This window comes from Panicum virgatum, chromosome 5K (assembly GCF_016808335.1).
Source record: "Panicum virgatum strain AP13 chromosome 5K, P.virgatum_v5, whole genome shotgun sequence".
Classification (NCBI taxonomy): domain Eukaryota; kingdom Viridiplantae; phylum Streptophyta; class Magnoliopsida; order Poales; family Poaceae; genus Panicum; species Panicum virgatum.
In genome coordinates, this window is record NC_053140.1 from 7,300,132 (window position 1) to 7,317,087 (window position 16,956).

At 50.6% G+C, this 16,956-nt stretch overlaps 3 protein-coding genes across 3 annotated transcripts; 1 reads left to right on the forward strand and 2 right to left on the reverse strand.

Moving 5' to 3' along the window:
* Positions 1 to 980: 980 nt before the first annotated feature.
* LOC120706009 lies at positions 981 to 2,835 on the reverse strand. The gene is made up of 2 exons (XM_039990570.1): positions 2,576 to 2,835; positions 981 to 1,379 (listed from the first exon to the last, which is right to left on the reverse strand). Exons 1-2 carry the CDS (start codon positions 2,710 to 2,712, stop codon positions 1,241 to 1,243), a joined length of 276 nt encoding a protein of 91 aa, XP_039846504.1. The 5' UTR covers positions 2,713 to 2,835; the 3' UTR covers positions 981 to 1,240.
* Positions 2,836 to 3,286: 451 nt separating this feature from the next.
* On the reverse strand, positions 3,287 to 5,800 carry LOC120706008. The gene is made up of 5 exons (XM_039990569.1): positions 5,573 to 5,800; positions 5,351 to 5,475; positions 4,812 to 4,893; positions 4,636 to 4,721; positions 3,287 to 3,778 (listed from the first exon to the last, which is right to left on the reverse strand). Exons 1-5 carry the CDS (start codon positions 5,615 to 5,617, stop codon positions 3,541 to 3,543), a joined length of 576 nt encoding a protein of 191 aa, XP_039846503.1. The 5' UTR covers positions 5,618 to 5,800; the 3' UTR covers positions 3,287 to 3,540.
* Positions 5,801 to 13,299: 7,499 nt separating this feature from the next.
* On the forward strand, positions 13,300 to 15,047 carry LOC120709633 (ubiquitin recognition factor in ER-associated degradation protein 1-like). The gene is made up of 5 exons (XM_039995314.1): positions 13,300 to 13,396; positions 13,480 to 13,659; positions 13,776 to 13,930; positions 14,048 to 14,178; positions 14,286 to 15,047. The coding sequence occupies exons 1-5, from the start codon at positions 13,300 to 13,302 to the stop codon at positions 14,866 to 14,868; spliced, it is 1,146 nt and encodes a 381-aa protein (XP_039851248.1). The 3' UTR covers positions 14,869 to 15,047.
* The last annotated feature ends 1,909 nt before the right edge of the window (positions 15,048 to 16,956 follow it).

A 16,956-nucleotide genomic window follows, 5' to 3' on the forward strand; every position in this document is an offset into this window, starting at 1 on the left:
TATCCTAGATGGATCCTACGTGGACACTTCTATAGTAAGTATCTTACTATAACTGCTGCGGGTGCCCTTAAGTCCCTACAAGATTCAATACAATTTCCAAGAGGTTTGTTTGGGTGGCCGATGGGGCTTGGACTGATTATGCGGCTCTGACTACGGACCGACGGTGCATTAATATGATGGTTCTGTTTCCCGTACGTGAAAAGGGACTGCCGATGAAGGTTTTGCCAACCCGTGCCTGAAAAATACAAAGATCATATCGCCCACTCTCGGCAACGTTTTGATGATGAGTTTTACTATTTCTTTAGGAGCCACTTTAGCTCTTGCTCAGAGAAATAGTAAAAGAAGCCTAGCCTAGGAGTCACTTTAGCTCTTGCTCAGAGAAATAGAAAAAGAAGCCTAGCCTATTCTACGCATATCTCAATTGGGTTATATGATGTCAGCTCTAGGTATAGCTTCTTAAGAACCTGCTTTATTCCATTTGATCACTCATGATTATTCAAAAACTTTATTGTTCTTAGGATCCGGATTCGTTATTCATTCAATGGAATCTTTTGTTAGATATTCACCGGATAAAATAAAAGTTAGAATATGGTTGTTATGGGCTTGCAGTGAGTGGGCAGAGAAGCGGTATCGGGCGCATCATGATAAGATAAGCATAGTCTTGCCGGGCAGATTAAAGTAATCAAATGTTTATTTTGAACCAACAAGGCAGGAGATGGCAGTGACGACTGTGTTCAGTGGGGTCTTCCACGTTTCTTGCAACTAAAAATCAAGCATCATTTCGACAGCGTAATCATTCGATATACACATGGTCTGCAACAGCAGAGAGCCTCTCCTGATGCAACTTTTTGGTCCGTGCTTCGCTGCATCAACCAATGGGAAGAAGTGGGCAGAATTGAACTGCATGGCACGGTAACCCGGCGTCAATTTAAAGTATCTGATTTAAGTATAGAAGTATAGAACGGATACTAGCATCAAACTTGGCCACATATGAAAAGCTATCAGCGAACATTACACAACAAAGTACAACAACGGTGAAGAATTGTGCACTGGGCAGCATGGTACATCCATAACACTGCTATTGGCAACATTACATCAACATTGCACACTCCACAGATGTGATGCGGATGACTCATAAACTTTCATAGCAAATGTGTGCAAGCCCTCAAAGAGTTGTCTTGCTGATGTTCATAGAAACTATATTTCTGAACAACTACAAATTAATTAGAAAAAGATTGTGTTAGTCATCATCCTTAATTCTCTTCAGCAGTCTTGCAGCCCATCGGCGTAACCTTTTCTTGAGGGTGAACCCCACCACAACACCAACTGCAAAGCTAATAGCGCTGACCTTTGTACATGTTGCCAGAGAAACAACCCGGCTGCAATGCAGAATAAACTAACATTAGGAGAAAAAATAGCACTTCTGATGTCAGGCTTACATATAAACAACACTGTATTGTTGGTTTCATCAGGCTAGCCACATTTTCACATCAACACAAGCAAGAAGTGGTATATTTGGTCATGTCACACATATTAAGTATTAACAGAAACAACTACGGTTTTTTATGCCCCGGAGACTCTTCTGATATATAAATATGTGCAACATGAATATCAATCACTGATGTTAAGCTCTTCAGCTTTGCTGACACTGAAAGCCACAGAGAGACACGTGGCATGTTCTCAGTGTACTTTGTTACACATTTGCAGTTCGATGATACTACAGTTTGCTTCAGCTGAAACTGCAGTCAAAGTTGATCACCAACCAGAGATTAAGGATTTAAACCTCACAAAACTTCGATACACCAGCTTTGCTGAAAGGCTAGGCATACCTTCAATGAAACCACAAATAACTAGTAGTTGATTTATACATTTTAATAAGCATATAAAATTAATACATCAAGCAATTACTTTCAAGTTTCAACTTAACTTGGCTGCAACTGTGGGCTTCAACTTAAGTTACCCTTTCATATAATTTAAACTTCTGGGAATTAAGTTATAATAAAGTGCAATGCCTACTTAACCATGAATCATTCAGAAATTGCACGATACCTGGTACTAGTGTTGTAAACATAACAGACAGTATAAGCTAAGCCCATATGTTGCAGAATGCTGATTGGAAAGAAAGATTCAGAAATGCAGTTACCCTGCATTTATCCAGGATAAAACCAGAGCTTCATAACTCAATTTATGCATGGCTTGATCTTCTGTAACGTGGGCTCCTGTAAATCCTAGTTCTCTGTAAGCTTTGCTCTTTTTATTTTTTATATGAAAAAATCGATCTTGCTAGGGACCTTTTGCCCCACGGCTTCCCGTAAAAAAAAAAACATATGTAATCCAAACTGGCTGCAGTGAACTGATTCCATGAAGTACGGTAATAAGATCAGAAGAACTCTAATGCAGTAGGGGATAAAAACTCTTAAGGCCCTGTTTGGCAGTTGGGGATTGGAAGAAGTACACTGCGAATTCCAGGCGGTCGCAACAAATCAGGGCAAACAGCCGAGCAAGCATAAATCTTATGACCGAGGAAGCAGAAAAGGTAGGGGATGGAGGTAGGAGTCCGCGTTTAACGGCTTACCCGGCGGCCCTGGGCACAAGAACCTGCTGCGCCTGCTCGGAGAAGGCGGCGGCCGAGCGCGACGAGGAGTTGGCCGCGTCCTGCGCCGCCGCCTGTAGCCTCTCCACGGCCGACGCAACCGCAGCGGCTGCTGGCATCTCCGGGGATCCCTCGCTCTACCGCCGCCGCCGGCAAGCCGAGGTTTGACCTAGGGTTTAGCTTGGAGCGCCGAGCCGATGTGCAGAGACGCAAGGAGGGTACCCGTAAACTGAAGACTGCAAGTCTGCAACTTTTTTTTTTATAAGAAAAGGACTGCAACTTGAAAGCGGAGAAAGAAATGCAAGCTATGCCTTGTTGTGTTGTTTCGTTTCCAAGAAAATCGCCATAGCTTCAGTTTCTCAGCCATGTTTGGAACTGAAAGATTCCTTCAGCACTTCCAATGAAATTCCTGCGAAATTTCAGGACCCCAAGATGGAATACATACGGTCATACCTGCAACAAACTTTCACCTTGGGACTGATACGATACATGCATTGAAGAGAAGCAACAGGCGTGTCCCAAATACGAGCATTCTTTCAACCCGCAGGAACAGCAAAAGAAAAATAAAAGGCAAGGCAAGGTGTCCATTCACTTTCAATATATATGCAGGACGCAGCACAGAGCAAAAGAAAATAATCAAATCATGATGCGGTACCATTTCTGACATTGCCACCTTATCAATATACACGCAACAAAAAAAAAGGCAAAATTGTATTCCTTGCTGCTGCTGCAACTCATCTTACAACAGAGTAGTGTAGTAAAACAAATACATCACCAGAAAGATAATGATAAGTATCTCAGGCCTCACTAGTTAAGAACAGGCACGAAACAGCACGGTTTCCAGATCTCTAGATATAATCCACAGAACAGGGCAAATGGCCAACCCAGTACAACTACAAATGGGGGTACAAGAGCTAGTCATGGTCATGGTAACTGGAATCTCATTTTTATTTCTTTTGTCTGAGATGATTGAAGTCGTACTTTTTTTCACGCTTGTTTGACTTGTGCGATCCACGGCCGTTGCTTTGTGAAGACGACCTACCATCAACATTGGTCTTTTGTGGGGTATCAGAGGGTGTTTCCATATCAAGTTCAGGCTGTTTCCTCTTCAGTTCATTCAGAGATATGCTTTCTGAACTGTCAATGTCAAAACCTCTAAATCTTGATCCTGGTACATCATCCCCTCTGCATTTCATTGCAAATGTATCATGTTAATTCATTTCGTCCAAATACCAAACAGAAATGATGCATCCATAAATATGTAAAATTTCCAAAGCAAGTGCTCACTGCTCTTATGGTTAATACTGTGCCCACAGCCCTTTCTATGGAATCCTGGTGCATATTTTACTGATGACATTGAAGCTAATTTTGACTAGCAATATTTTTCCAAAACAAAAAACAAAGGTCAATTTTAAAAGCATGGGCATATGCTAGAATGAGCTTCATGTAACCATGTATGCAAATCATAAAACTTTTGTAGCACACATGCAAAACATTCAAAAATTAAGTTACCCTTGCAATTCTCATCATCCCATTCATTAATACAATCTAGCATAAGTATGTTAGCGGATACAAAGCTCGCATCTGGGTAGTCAAATAACATGTGCCTCAATAAAAGAATTTCACAGGTTCCCTAAACATTCTGATCCAGACATTGGTGTTCATTGTGAATATCTCAGTAACCCACGTGTTCCAACAAATTGAACTTGTGTCTTACCATGACCCTGACACACCTTGTGCTGACTGCTTAGTGATTAATTTAAGAGCTTCTGCTGTTTCTTATTTAGACAATTACTGAGTATCATTCATTAATTAAAGCTAAATGTATATTGCGACTAGGGGTGGTAATGGGCCATGGCCCTAGTGGCCTCTTCACAGCCCAACAAGGCCCTTAAATTATTTAGCTTAAAATTGTATAAGATTAAAGCCCGGCCCTTTTAGAGCCCGACCCTTAAATTTTCTAGTTCAAAATCTTGGGCCCTTTACCACCCCTAATTGCGACAGATGAAATTGCCAAATAACATAATAACAAGAAAGCTAACCTGCTAGAGTTTGCACTATCTTGATGATGATTGCTAGGCGAAGCGGATTTTGATTCACCATCACCTCTGGCCTCTTCATTTAGTTTCTACATATCTAGGCTTTTGTAAGGGAACACAAATCTACATGGGCACAATAGCCACAATGACATGTACAACAAAAAACCTTCAAGACTCACATCAATGGATGGATTGAAATTTTGGAATGACATTCGACCCTTGACAGCACCTGGATGTGGATTGCCCTCCATGATAACTATGCTGCATAGAGAAACAGTACTGGTTTGGTCAAGCACCTACAGGTAAAGCTAGCTGTAATCGTTCAAGAGTTTCGCATAACCTAAAAAAATGCTTGTATCTTTTATTGTACAAAGTGAATGTTGTACAACAGCCACACAGTATGTAACACTCTGCAAATGCATTCCAAATGCCACTCTGACTACATAACTGCATAAGCAACTTTCTCTTCATATAACTAAAGTTATTAATACTGTAACAAAAAACGGGTGCAATGTTTATCAAACTCCCATGTGCAGTTCAATTTAATTGGATCAAAATTAAAGGCATACCCAAAATGAAAAATCCACGTTCACGGCGCACAAAATTTTCATGCTCTCCATACAAATTCGGAGAATCCCAAATCTCACATACCATGCTGGTCAAATAGAAGACTACGACAACGAGAATGAATAAGAAACGAAGCTTCCAATCCCCATACCACTTCCTAGCGACCTGAGCCGACGAGCCGAATACTCCACTCGGCGCCGCCGCCACCACCTCCTCCTGCACCTCCACCTTGGCCTTCTCCTCCACCTTCTGCGCAGCCGCGCCGCGCTGCATAAACTGCACCCCCACGCCACACAAACACAGCCAACCCAGTGAGATGCCCAACCATCGCGACGGAATAACGGAGTGCGCACCAGACAGGGGGACTCCTCACCTTTAGATTCCTCAAGGTACTCGATATCTCCCGCTTAGCCGCCATCGCCGCCGCCGCCGGCGGTTCGATTCCTCCACACTCCCTCTAGGGTTAGGGTTTAGTGGGCTCGCGGCGTTGCGGAGCCGTCGGCGAGGCGGAGCACGAGAATAACCAGGGGGACCCAGATGGTATGCGGCTGCGTGCCGAACCCGCTTACCTCGACGGCAGAGAATGAAGTGTGGGACCCAGATGCCAGTGGGACAAAGCTCGCGTGTGTTTTCTCAAGTGCAGGTCCGCCGACATGTGGGCCCGGCTTGGTGTCCGGTGGGCTGTGGCCGTGTTCGAATCGGTTGTGGAGCGGAATCCGCCGCCGACTCCGGTCTGCGCCTGCGCCTCCCATAAATATGAGCCTTCACGTCGGCTTGCGATTCTACTAGGTTTTGTTCTTCGATTCGATGCCCGTGCGAAGTTGACAGAGAGATCAGAGAAGAGGATTGGATTCGGCCGGAGGAACGAGTCCCCGCAGATTTTCTGATGGTATGTACTGGCCTTATTCAGAACCCATCTCTCAAATTCCTTTTGGTTACGGTCAGTCGTTTTCCTCAATTCCTCAGAGTTCAATCAATCTGTGATGTGTTCTTGGTCGATCTTGTTCCTTTTGCTTGTTTTGCGAATCTGGGAAGGGATTGTTCTGCGATGCAGAAAAATAAATTGATTGATTAGGCTCATTGCTGAACTACTGCCGGTAGTTTGCATTGACAATTTGGGGAGCATGCCCTTGATCTTCAACTAACCGTGTTCTTCACGCGCAGGATTTCCAGGAGTACCTTTTTTTTTGAACGGCATGGGGGGGGGGGTTGAGAAACCCCACCTACTATTCATTGAACTGTAAGGTTGTTACAAAGTTTAACCTCGGCATTCCGAGGGGTGAGAAGTACATGAGAGGGTTAGAGAGAAGCAAAGAGAGAAGCTAGGTAAGACAGCCCGCCATCCACTCACGCCAAGCACGAACTTCAGAGCGAAGCTTCCTATACCGGCAGCTCCAAGCATCGACATCATGCAGCACTTTCCTGAGGACAGCAATCGGAGAGTTGGCATTCTGGTCGAAAATCAGTGCATTACGCGCCTTCCAAACGTGCCAGAGAATTAGGAGAAGCATATCAACCTACACTCCTTTCGGAAGATCTTGAGATAAGACAAGTTCCCAAGGTCGTCTGTAGACATCACCGTGGAAACAGATCTGCAGCAGGTCCCAGACCCCCCTAGCAGCACTGCAGTCACAAAAGATGTGTGCATCTGTTTCCAGCACCCCAGGACATTGCTCACACCAAGAGTCATCCAAGGTTCTGATATTCCGGTGCTAGAGATGAGCACGGGTGTTGAGACGGCCATGGAAGAGGAGCCACGCAAAGAACTTAATCTTGGTTGGCAGCTTGATATCCCAAATCTGCGAAACATCCGCCGGTATGGTTGGGCCCTGAAGTACCAAGTAAGCTTCACCGGTGGTAAAGGGGCTCCTATTAAGTGTCATGAGAGTGCGAACATCAGGCTTGTCCTGGAGAGTGATCTGTGCAAGACAGTTAGAGAGGATCAGAAATTCATCCTCGGCCGCACGCGTGAGGCGGGGGTGCAGAGAGGATCGGAGGCCTGAAGTCATGACTGTTCGAACAGCGACATCTTTCTGAATGCAGTGGGAGAACAGAACAGGAAAGGTTTCAGAGAGTGGTGAGTTCAGGATCCAATTGTCGAACCAAAATGATGTGCGAGCACCATCACCAAGCAGGACAGAGGTAAGGCCGCGATAGCGTGGGAGTTCCTCCTTCACAATCGAGCAGAGATACGAACCGGGAGTGCCAGTGAGACATGGCCCGGCGTGGGACAGAAACCACGACTTCCAAGGAAGCGCATCAGGCACATGTAATTTGTGGACGAACTTCATAAGCATGCAGTGATTCATGTTAGCCAAACTCTTGATGCCAAGACCTCCACATTCGCGCGCCCGACATACGCGGTCCCAAGCGATAAGGCAGTTAGCACCGGAGCACGCGTCCTCACCAGTCCAGAGGAACGCTCGGCGTTTGGCATCAAGAATCTCACACACACTTTTTGGTAGGAGAATGGAGGACATGTAGTATATGGGGAGGCTCCCAAGGATGGCATTGACCAGAACGATCCGGCCACCATAACTAAGCAGTCGCGCCTTCCACCTGGCTAGGAATCTATCGAAGGAGTCAAGAAGAGGTTGGTAGTCAGCAGGACGAAGTTTTTTGGGTGAGAGAGGGAGACCAAGATAGGTTTGAGGGAAGGATGACAGTGTGCAACCAAGCACATTTGCCATGGCAGAAGCAACATCTGGAGGCACATTCATCGGGACAAAAGTGGACTTGTGAAAGTTTATGGAGAGTCCGGTTGCCAGAGAAAAGTTTTCCAAGATTTGTTTCAGAGTTTGCATAGAGCCAACGTCTCCCCTAGTGAGAATAAGAGTGTCGTCCGCATATTGGAGAACGGGACAAGGGAGGGGGGGATCAACAGGATGACACAAGTCGCCAGCCCGGGAAGCTTTAGAAATGAGTTTTTGCAGCACGTCTGCAACTATGATGAACAAGTAGGGTGAGAGGGGGTCACCTTGACGGAGACCACGGTGACAGGTGATCCAGCGACCGGGAACGCCGTTCAGCAGCACAGAGGTTTTGCCACTGGAAAGGATGTTTGACACCCACAACCTCCATCTTTCGTCGAATCCACGCGCACAGAGGATTTTGTCCAAGCTGGACCATTCGACAGAATCAAAGGCTTTCTTGAAGTCTAACTTCAGAACTGCAGTGGGCACTTTCCTCTTGGAGCAGCAGCTCAAAAGGTCAGCGGCATACACAAAATTCTCTGCGATGCTTCTCCCATGAACAAAACCGGTTTGGTCAGCGTCCACGATGAGAGGGATAAAGGGTTTTAGCCGGTTGACCATCACCTTGGAGAAGAGCTTCATGGGACAATTTTGCAGAGAGATGGGGCGAAAGCCGTCAGCAGTACGGACTCCTTTTTTTTGGGATGAGGACCAATAGAGCTCGATTCAGACCATCCATGTTCAAAGACCCATCAAAGAAACTATTAAAGAGCTGCTGCACTTCATGACAAAGTGAAGGCCAAAACTTTCTGTAAAAGGAAGGACCAAATCCATCAGGCCCAGGGCTTGAACGAGTGTCCATAGCAAAAAGGGCGTGAGTGATATCAGTCAGAGTGAAAGGTTCAGAAAGAGGAGCCGAGGAGAGATCCAAATTGGGGTAAAGATCCTGGAGGTCGAAATGCCACACTGTGGTGCATGAACTCCCCAACAAATTCAGATAGAAGTCATGCAGAATGGAGCTCTTAGCATAATGTGAAGTAGCAGCAAGGCCATCGACCTCAAGACAAGCAATGGTGTTGTACCGACGCCGTCCAGAAGCTGCAGCGTGAAAAAATTGGGAGTTCTCATCCCAATCCAAAGCTAACCGAGTGTTGAAACGTTGACGCCAAAACTCAAGTTTTTCAGAGCGGATATCTTGCAAACTCCGCACGGCGAGGCAACGGAGAGCAGCTTCAGAGGCATGCAGCGGTCGTTCTTCTTCAAGAAGGTCAAGGGCGTCGATGACAATCTTAGTGTCACCCTCGCGTTGCTCCAAAGGTCGCTGGCGACGGGACCAAGAGCGGCAAGCACTACGGCAACGTTTCAACCTAAGCACAAATGTTTTTGCTGGGCAACCGTGAAGAGGTTGGTCGAGCACCGATTGCACCAACGTGGGAAACTGACTGTTGAGGAGCCAAGAATTTTCGAAACGAAAGCAAACGCTTCGAGGCACGCGCGTGCAAGCACAGGCTAGGAGTGGAACATGATCCGAAGCAAAGCGGGTCAGGGAAGAAAGAGTAGTGTTTGGGAAACAAGCATCCCAATCAAGATTGACGAAGCATCTGTCCAAGCGCACTAGAGTAGGATTGTCCCGACGGTTGCTCCATGTGTATGCCCGATCCACAAGAGGGATCTCGACCAGGGCGATGGAGCTGATGAGATCATTGAAGCGAGTAGCATCAGACAAGTTGAAGGAACCAGTGTTTTTGTCAGCAGGACTCCTTGTGAGGTTGAAGTCGCCAAGAATCAGCCAAGGTCCAGAGATCAGATCAGCAAGAGAGGCAAGCTCGGCCAAGAATGATGGCTTGTCCTCATGCAGGGTGGGTGCATAGACATTGGAGAAGGTAAAGGTTGAACCATCAGCCAGCACAGCGAAGCTTGTAGTGAGAGTGTAAGAGAGTTTAGTTACAGAAACAACAGAGCAAATGGATGCATCCCAAGCAGTAAGAACACCACCAGCAGAGCCCACAGCGTCAAGAGTTACGCAATTCTTGAGGCGCGCAGGGAGGAACGTGCGTCGTTTCAACGGGGACAGGCAAGAAAGTTTGGTCTCCTGGATTGCAGCCACAGAGGGGCGCGAGGAGATCAACTCCGCAAGAACATCGTCGCAGCGGCACGATTGCCCCAAGCCACGAACGTTCCAAGAGAAAAAAGACAGCGATTTCGTCAACATGGGACACTGGCAAGCACCAAGTAACAGAACGAACTTAACATAGTTGACGAGACGAACAAGAGAGCGTACAGGATACACCGGCCGCCTCTAAACCACCAAACGCGAACAAGAACCAACTGAAAGGTAAGCACACAACAAATCACCATACGCTCACGACCTAGCGTAGGGAGGCCGAGCAAAGCATCAAGCCAAACACACACGAGGCGTACCCACAGGCAGGGAAGCGACCCTCTAACTAGAACAGAAAGAACTACTGGACGCTCCCTAACGGAGCAGGTACAACCCAAACAGTAGGACAGAACCACCATCAAGCCACCGTGCCCACCTCCTCATCAGAGTCGGAGAGAGCAGGAAGGCCGCAAGCCCGTCCCAGGCAGCTCAGCTTGGCGGAGGAGATCCTGCGTGGTGGGGGGCGCTCGAGCATCCCTGACCGCACGAGCGCCTCCCGCATGCGTGCCGAGGCACGAGCGAGATCCAGCTGAGCAGCCTTGACGCGCGCCACCTTGGAAGTGGCATCGACGTAGAACGGGTCCTCCTTGGCAGCAAGGCGTAGACTGTGACGGCGCGTCCGGCGGCGGAGTCCTGAGCACGCTTGCGCTGAGCACGGCGGCGGCGGACGTTGACCTCGTGATCTTCCTCCGCCAATAGGTCCCCCAGGGAAGGAACAGCAGACGGCGACCCACGGGTCACACCTTCCTCAGCCGGGCGCGCACGAGTCGGCCACGACGAAGGCAGCACCGGCGACGGAAGATCGCGGATCACAACCTGCGGAACAGCAGCAAGCGACAGGGCACGCCACAAAGCCCAGGCAGCGCCCGAAACAAAGGACCATAAGGGGACAGAGGGGTACAGGGGACGCCCGAGGGCGCGGCAAGTCGCGTGGGCCGGCCCCGTTGGCCGCCCGGAGCCACGAAACTGACGCGGCCCATCCCGTGGGGAGGAGCGCAGGCCGGGGGGCGGCCCAGGTGGGGAGCGCTCAGACGAGTACCCGCCCGGCAAGGCGCTGTGCCCATCGTCGTCGTCCCCCCAGTCGGAGAAGTCCGCCTCAGCAGGGAGAGGCGCACCGTCTGGGTGCGCCCAGAAGCGCACAATGCGCACCTTGGCGATCCCAGCAAGGGAGCCGCCCAGGTTGCGCACCACCAGGGAGGGCTTCACCTCACGCTCGTCGTCGAGGAGTACCAGCACGCGAACAACAGAGTAGTCAGCGATGTCCGCCCCGGTGGCCGCTTCAGCCGAGCGGGCGGCCACCACCTTCAGGCACTCCTTGTCGATGCAGCAGACGTGCCCATAGGCCTGGAATGCACGCGTGATGCGCTCCCTGGTCCAGTGCTCGGGGGGGGGGTAGTTTGTTGCCGCGAGCACTGCGAGGCGGCGGTAGCGGCAGACGAAGCGGAATTCCGCCTCCTCATGGCGCACCAGGCGGAGGATGTGCTCGGCGAAGCAGATGGGCCCGCGGCGCAGAGTCTCCTCCCGGAAGAAGGGGTGGCGGAAGACCACCATCATGGCCCCGTGGGAGGAGGGAGCCAGCCTGACGGGAGGGTCGCCGCCACGCTGCTCCAGAGCGGAGCGGATGAAGAACCCTGGGTCAGGGCGCTCAGGCTCGATGAAGGCGTAGGCGAGGCGGCGACATGGCTCCATGTCCACTGGGGGCAAGTGGACCTCAACAAAGTCATCTCCAGTGGCGAAGTTATCGCCAGCGGATGGAGCAGTAGGAGCGGCGGGGAAGGGGGAGGCGGCACGCCAAGCACGGGGGCGGTGGAGGTGAATGGAGGTGGCGGCAGGAGAAAAGGCGACACCGGCAAAGCGGGTGGTTGGAATGCGGCGTCGTTCCCCGGGATCACCATCGACGCGGGTGTTGCGAGCGGGTGATGTGGTGGAGGAGAAGGCATCCAGGCTCTGCGCCTGGTCATCGACCGTCGGCGATCGCCCGAGCGCCGAACGCCCAGGCGGGAGTGCACCGGGAGGAGGTGGCACACGGGGGCGGGGCGGCGAGTCGGAGCCGTCGCTGTCCGGAAGCGCCGCCCTTCGAGCGACCCGCGCCCAGAGCGTGGCCGGGCCGGCCATCGAGCACGCCGCGCTGCGGTGGCCGTAGCGAAGGCACTGGCGACACCGAACGGGGTCGCGGCAGCTATCGACTTGGTGGTCCGTGGCCAGACACCGGAAGCACTGGTTGTGGAGGGAGGGTAGGGACTTGGCACGACGAAGACGGTTGCCAATGGCGGTTTTTATAAGCGAAGGAGCGGAGGAAAGCAGAGCCAGGAGGTATGGCCGCGCCATTCCAGGGTGGGACTCCACTCGGGAGTCCCCGGCGAGCGGCATGGCGGCAGTAGCCTCGATGTGACCTCCGTTCGGCGCGTGGGAAGACGGACATCCGCCCGGCGCGCGAGGTGACTGCCCACCCCTGGAGCTTGAGGGCGGAGCAGTGCCGCAGACAGTTCGCGGGGAGGGAGCGTCATGCGCAATTGAGGTCACCCTGATTTCCAGGAGATATGGAGCAGTGCCGCAGACAGTTCGCGGAGAGGGAGAGTCAAGCGCATCAATGGCGGCGAGCGACTCCTCTGTCGGGGGGTTGGCCGTGGAGTGAATGCCCGGGAGAGCCTCGGGCTCCTTAGTGGGCTCAAGTTGTGGGCTGCGTGCGGGCAGCCCAGACGAAGCGGGGGCCACCCCGGCCACCCGCCCCCCCCAGATTTTGAAACTGATTCGTGACGTCATCCCTGGCATGCTCAGTGCGAGCAACTCCGACGGCCATGGCGGAGGCAAGAGAGGGGAAGAGGAGAAGGGAGAGTCGTCCCACGACACAGCGCCCGCGCGAGACGATGTAGGCAGCCATATTCCTGTTCCCAGCGCGAGCAGAGAACAGATTTGGAGCGAGACAGAGCACATGAAACCGGATTCCGGGCCGGGAAAAGCTGAAATTCAGGGCGTTAGCAACCTGAAGCCTGGAGAGGGAGTTGAGGCCGGGCGCCGGACGGATCCAGAAAGTGCCCTCAGGGTTACCATCGCGAGCAACAGCAGGAACCGCCAGTTGTTGAAAGTGGAGCAGGGCGAAATCAGAGAAGCACACACCTGGCAGAGAGGAACCGAGCCGACGTCGTCTCCCATCCACGCGAAGGGGGGCACCCCCCGGGGGCGTAGGCCGGGGAACGCCGAGGAGCCCAGCGGGGGCACAGCACGTGGTTGGGGAGGACCGGCCGCATGGCGGTTGGCGCCTTCCGGGCGCCGAGAGGGGCGTCGCTGACGGCTGGGCAGTGGGACGGTGGCACCGAGGGGGGTGAAGTTGGGAGGAATGGAGGTGGGGAGCGGGAGGAGTGGGGGCGAGAGGAGTTAAGGCGGGGAAAAAAGGGCGGGGGAGTGCCGTGGTCGCCGGCGTCCAAGGGGCGGTCGCCGGCGTCGCCCGCAAGAGCGCCAGGGGCGCTCCCAGGGGGGCACATTTGAGTGGTTCAACCTATTTCCAGGAGTACCTCGACCTGCAGCATCGGACGTACGTGCAGTACTACCGCTGCCTGTCGATGTCTCTCCTGAACAAGGAGAATGTCGACGAGGACGGGAACTGGGGTAAAGCCTTGGCTTCGCTATGTTTCTTCCTCCAATTTCTTTCCTGCAGAACGCCGATTCTGATTCAAAAATTTTTTTTTTACCTTCTGATGATGATGTTGCTTGTAATGCTGCAGTTATCATGCCGCCATCTGCCCTTGATCGCCTCAGCCGCCTCAACGTCGACTACCCGATGCTGTTCCAGATCCAGAACCCCAGCACGGAGCGCGTCACGCACTGCGGCGTGCACGAGTTCGTCGCCGAGGAAGGGTTCATCCACATGCCGACCAGGGTAAGCATTTATCAGAGTTGCAGGCTTGCAACAGTTCTTGGATAATGATTTTCAATCGCCATGAAAACGAAACTGATGTAGCTTGCATCTCTACTCTTTTTCTTTTCTCCTGTTCAGCTGATGGCGCACCTGGGTGTCCAAGAGAACGAGCTCGTGCTGGTGAGGAACACGCTGCTGCCCACGGCCACCTTCGTCAAGCTGCAGCCGCACACCACGGACTTCCTCGACGTCTCCCAACACAAGGAACTGTGAGTGCCTGGCAACGAAAAGCTTTGATCTTTGTTTTTTTTTCTTCAGGCTTTGTGCCCTGGGTGAACATTCAGCTAACGTTTGTCCTCTGAATTCGCCCGTGCAGACTAGAGTACAACTTCCGCAAGTTCATCTGCCTGACCGCCGGCGAGACGATCGCGGTGACGGAGGGCGAGCGGCGGTACTACCTGGACGTGTTGGAGGCGCGGCCGGCCGACGCGGTCCGCACCATCGACACCCACTGCGCCGTGGACTTCGCGCCGCCGCTCGACTACGTGGAGCCGACGCCCGCGCCCGCGCCGGCCCCGGCGCCCGGCGCCAGCCAGGCCAGCGGCAACACTCCCCGGTTCACGGGCGTCGCGGCGCGAATGGACGGCAAACCGGTGGAGCAGGCGCCGCCCGCGCCGGTGCCCGTGGGCAGGCAGGGTGACCAGCCGCGGCAGCCGACCCATCAGTTCACCGGCGTCGCGGCGCGGATGGACGGCAAGCCGGTGGAGCTGCCGCCGCCTACGCCGTCTCCGGCGGCGGCGATCGCCGGCGCTCTGGGCGCACCGAAGAGCAAGGCTCGATTCGGCGCCCCATCGGCGGCTGGCAGCGGCAATGGGCGAGGCGTGAGCAAGGCGGAGGCGGCTGGAGGCAAGGAGCAGGAGAAGCGCTTTGTCGGGACTCAATATTCCTTGAAGGACTGATGAAATAAAGATCATCCTTCTTGTTTTGTAATTCTCGCGGCCATCTAGAACAGAGGTGTGAATTTGATTTGATTTCTCGAGGATTTCAGATTTGCTCCTGTATACTCTGGACAAGTTCAAGTGCATTGGAATTGAACTTGTAAAATCTTGTCTTAGCTCACATAAAAAGCGACGGCAAATTTTTGAGGTATTGTTTGCTCGTAAATTCTATGTAATTTTTTATTCTGCTGATTTTCTGCACTAAACTGTGCTCAACGAAAATTACGTTCAGAAATAAATTTTCAAATTGTTCTTTTAATGAAGTAATCTTTCATTGCAAGGGGATGTGTAGTGCCTAAAGTTGATTTGTGACCTTTGGGCATGTTTTGATGGAGCATCTCGAACAGATTACTCATCACTATTTTCAATATTTAAAAAAATGATGTGTTTGGTAATTGAAAATACCCCAGCCTTCACCAGATTACTAATCCAATCTCCATTGCCTAATTTTTTTTGGTAATTATCAAAACACACTCCCCTCTCACCTAAATGAGGAGGATTCATCCCTCTATCATATTTTTAGTGGTTGGATTTTGGAGGTATGCTGCACCCATTACAAAGATATAAAAGTAGTTATTGGTAATGGAGAAAGAGAGTATATTTTAGTATGAGGTATAAGTAATATGTTGGAGGTGGTCTATGGTCTGATATACTAACACGCTCTTGGTTCCATCCTAACCCAATATTGCATATGAATATATGTGAAAATTCAAATTGTTCGAGCAAAAAGCATCAACAAGAAAATAAAGTACAACGTATAGCACTTTGTAAAATTGTAGCATTCATATATGCATCATACTAAGTCACAATCGAGTGACACTTTGGTCACCGGAACAGCCTCCAAAATAGAGTTTAACTAATAACTTCTATAGAACATCTATGTTGGGATCTTCGGCTCGATCACCAAACAGAGGAAGTGAATTGCGGACGAAGGTTAAAACAAACAGAGACAAGTCACACGATTGCCCCAAATGTTCCAACCCGTACAACATTGGGTGGGGGGTATTTATACCCCCAACCTCATTACATCATTTCTGAAATGCCCCTCCGGTCCCCACAAAGGTCAAGAGATTACATCAGGGGTTTTTGGTAATTTCTCTAGGTTGGACAGTCTGACTTGAATACTCCTACTCGGATTACATGTTTCTTGACCTTGGTGGACCTTCGGAGACCTTCGGTAGTGGTGCTCGACCGGCTCCGTGCGGCGCCGCCTTCATCGTTCGCCGCTCTTGAGTCATCCTCTGCACCCGAAGGTTCTCGTCATGACCTCCGAGAGCATGCCCCCGAGTGGTCGTTGAAACCTCCGGGTTCCGTAGTGTGCGGTGGCCCTCAGCGACGACTTTCGACAAGTTTCGAGAGACTTCGCCTTTTCTCGTCCGTCACCTTCGCGCTGCCCGAAGCACCCCGAAGATTAGGGCATCACCTTCGGACGCCGGACCTTGGCGAGCTCGTTGATGCTTCGTATCTTCGTTAGACCTTCGCTCAACCTTTGGGTCGACCCACCTTCGCCAGCGGGCGATCCCCAACAATCTACAAGACACACATAAAGTTATACTTTTATCAAACTAAATTTAAAGGCAAATCTACTTGTATTATTTTCAAATATCCAAAACTAACACACACAAAATAATATGCATCCTAAGTTAGAAATGGCCTAGTACACAGCCCAAAAATGTTCTACGCCGTTATAGTTCAAAATCTTCTGAAGACTGAATTTTTAATTAGAACACATAGACCTCGAAGAAATCTCTTCTACAGCAACGTATCCAAGTGGAAACGACACGCGCATGTGCTGTGGTTGCAGAATTTGAACAGGCAAATACAGTATAATCAGCGAGTATTTATCTTGACTTTACTATACTGTACTGTACAGTCTGTACATGAGTACATCCAAAATGTTTAGGCCTTGTTTAGTTGCATAATTCCAAATTTCAAATTTCCAAACTATTACATGTATGAAGTATTAAATCTAGACAAAATAAAAAACTAATTGCACATTTTGCTTGTAAATTGCGAGACGAATCTAACGAACCTAAGTAGGCCGGGTTA

Bases quoted from the DNA above. Each gene is read 5' to 3' on its own strand.
- LOC120706009 (XM_039990570.1), bottom strand. From the start codon at position 2,712: ATGCCAGCAGCCGCTGCGGTTGCGTCGGCCGTGGAGAGGCTACAGGCG. The intron at 1,380-2,575 runs GTAAGCCGTTAA...TCTGCATTGCAG, and splicing joins CTTGTGCCCAGGGCCGCCGG to CCGGGTTGTTTCTCTGGCAA.
- LOC120706008 (XM_039990569.1), bottom strand. From the start codon at position 5,617: ATGGCGGCTAAGCGGGAGATATCGAGTACCTTGAGGAATCTAAAG. The intron at 5,476-5,572 runs GTGAGGAGTCCC...GTGGGGGTGCAG, and splicing joins GTACCTTGAGGAATCTAAAG to TTTATGCAGCGCGGCGCGGC. The intron at 4,894-5,350 runs GTATGGGGATTG...TTCTCTATGCAG, and splicing joins GCTCAGGTCGCTAGGAAGTG to CATAGTTATCATGGAGGGCA.
- LOC120709633 (XM_039995314.1), top strand. From the start codon at position 13,300: ATGGCGGTTGGCGCCTTCCGGGCGCCGAGAGGGGCGTCGCTGACGGCT. The intron at 13,397-13,479 runs GTGGGGAGCGGG...CCGGCGTCCAAG, and splicing joins TGAAGTTGGGAGGAATGGAG to GGGCGGTCGCCGGCGTCGCC. The intron at 14,179-14,285 runs GTGAGTGCCTGG...TCGCCCGTGCAG, and splicing joins GTCTCCCAACACAAGGAACT to ACTAGAGTACAACTTCCGCA.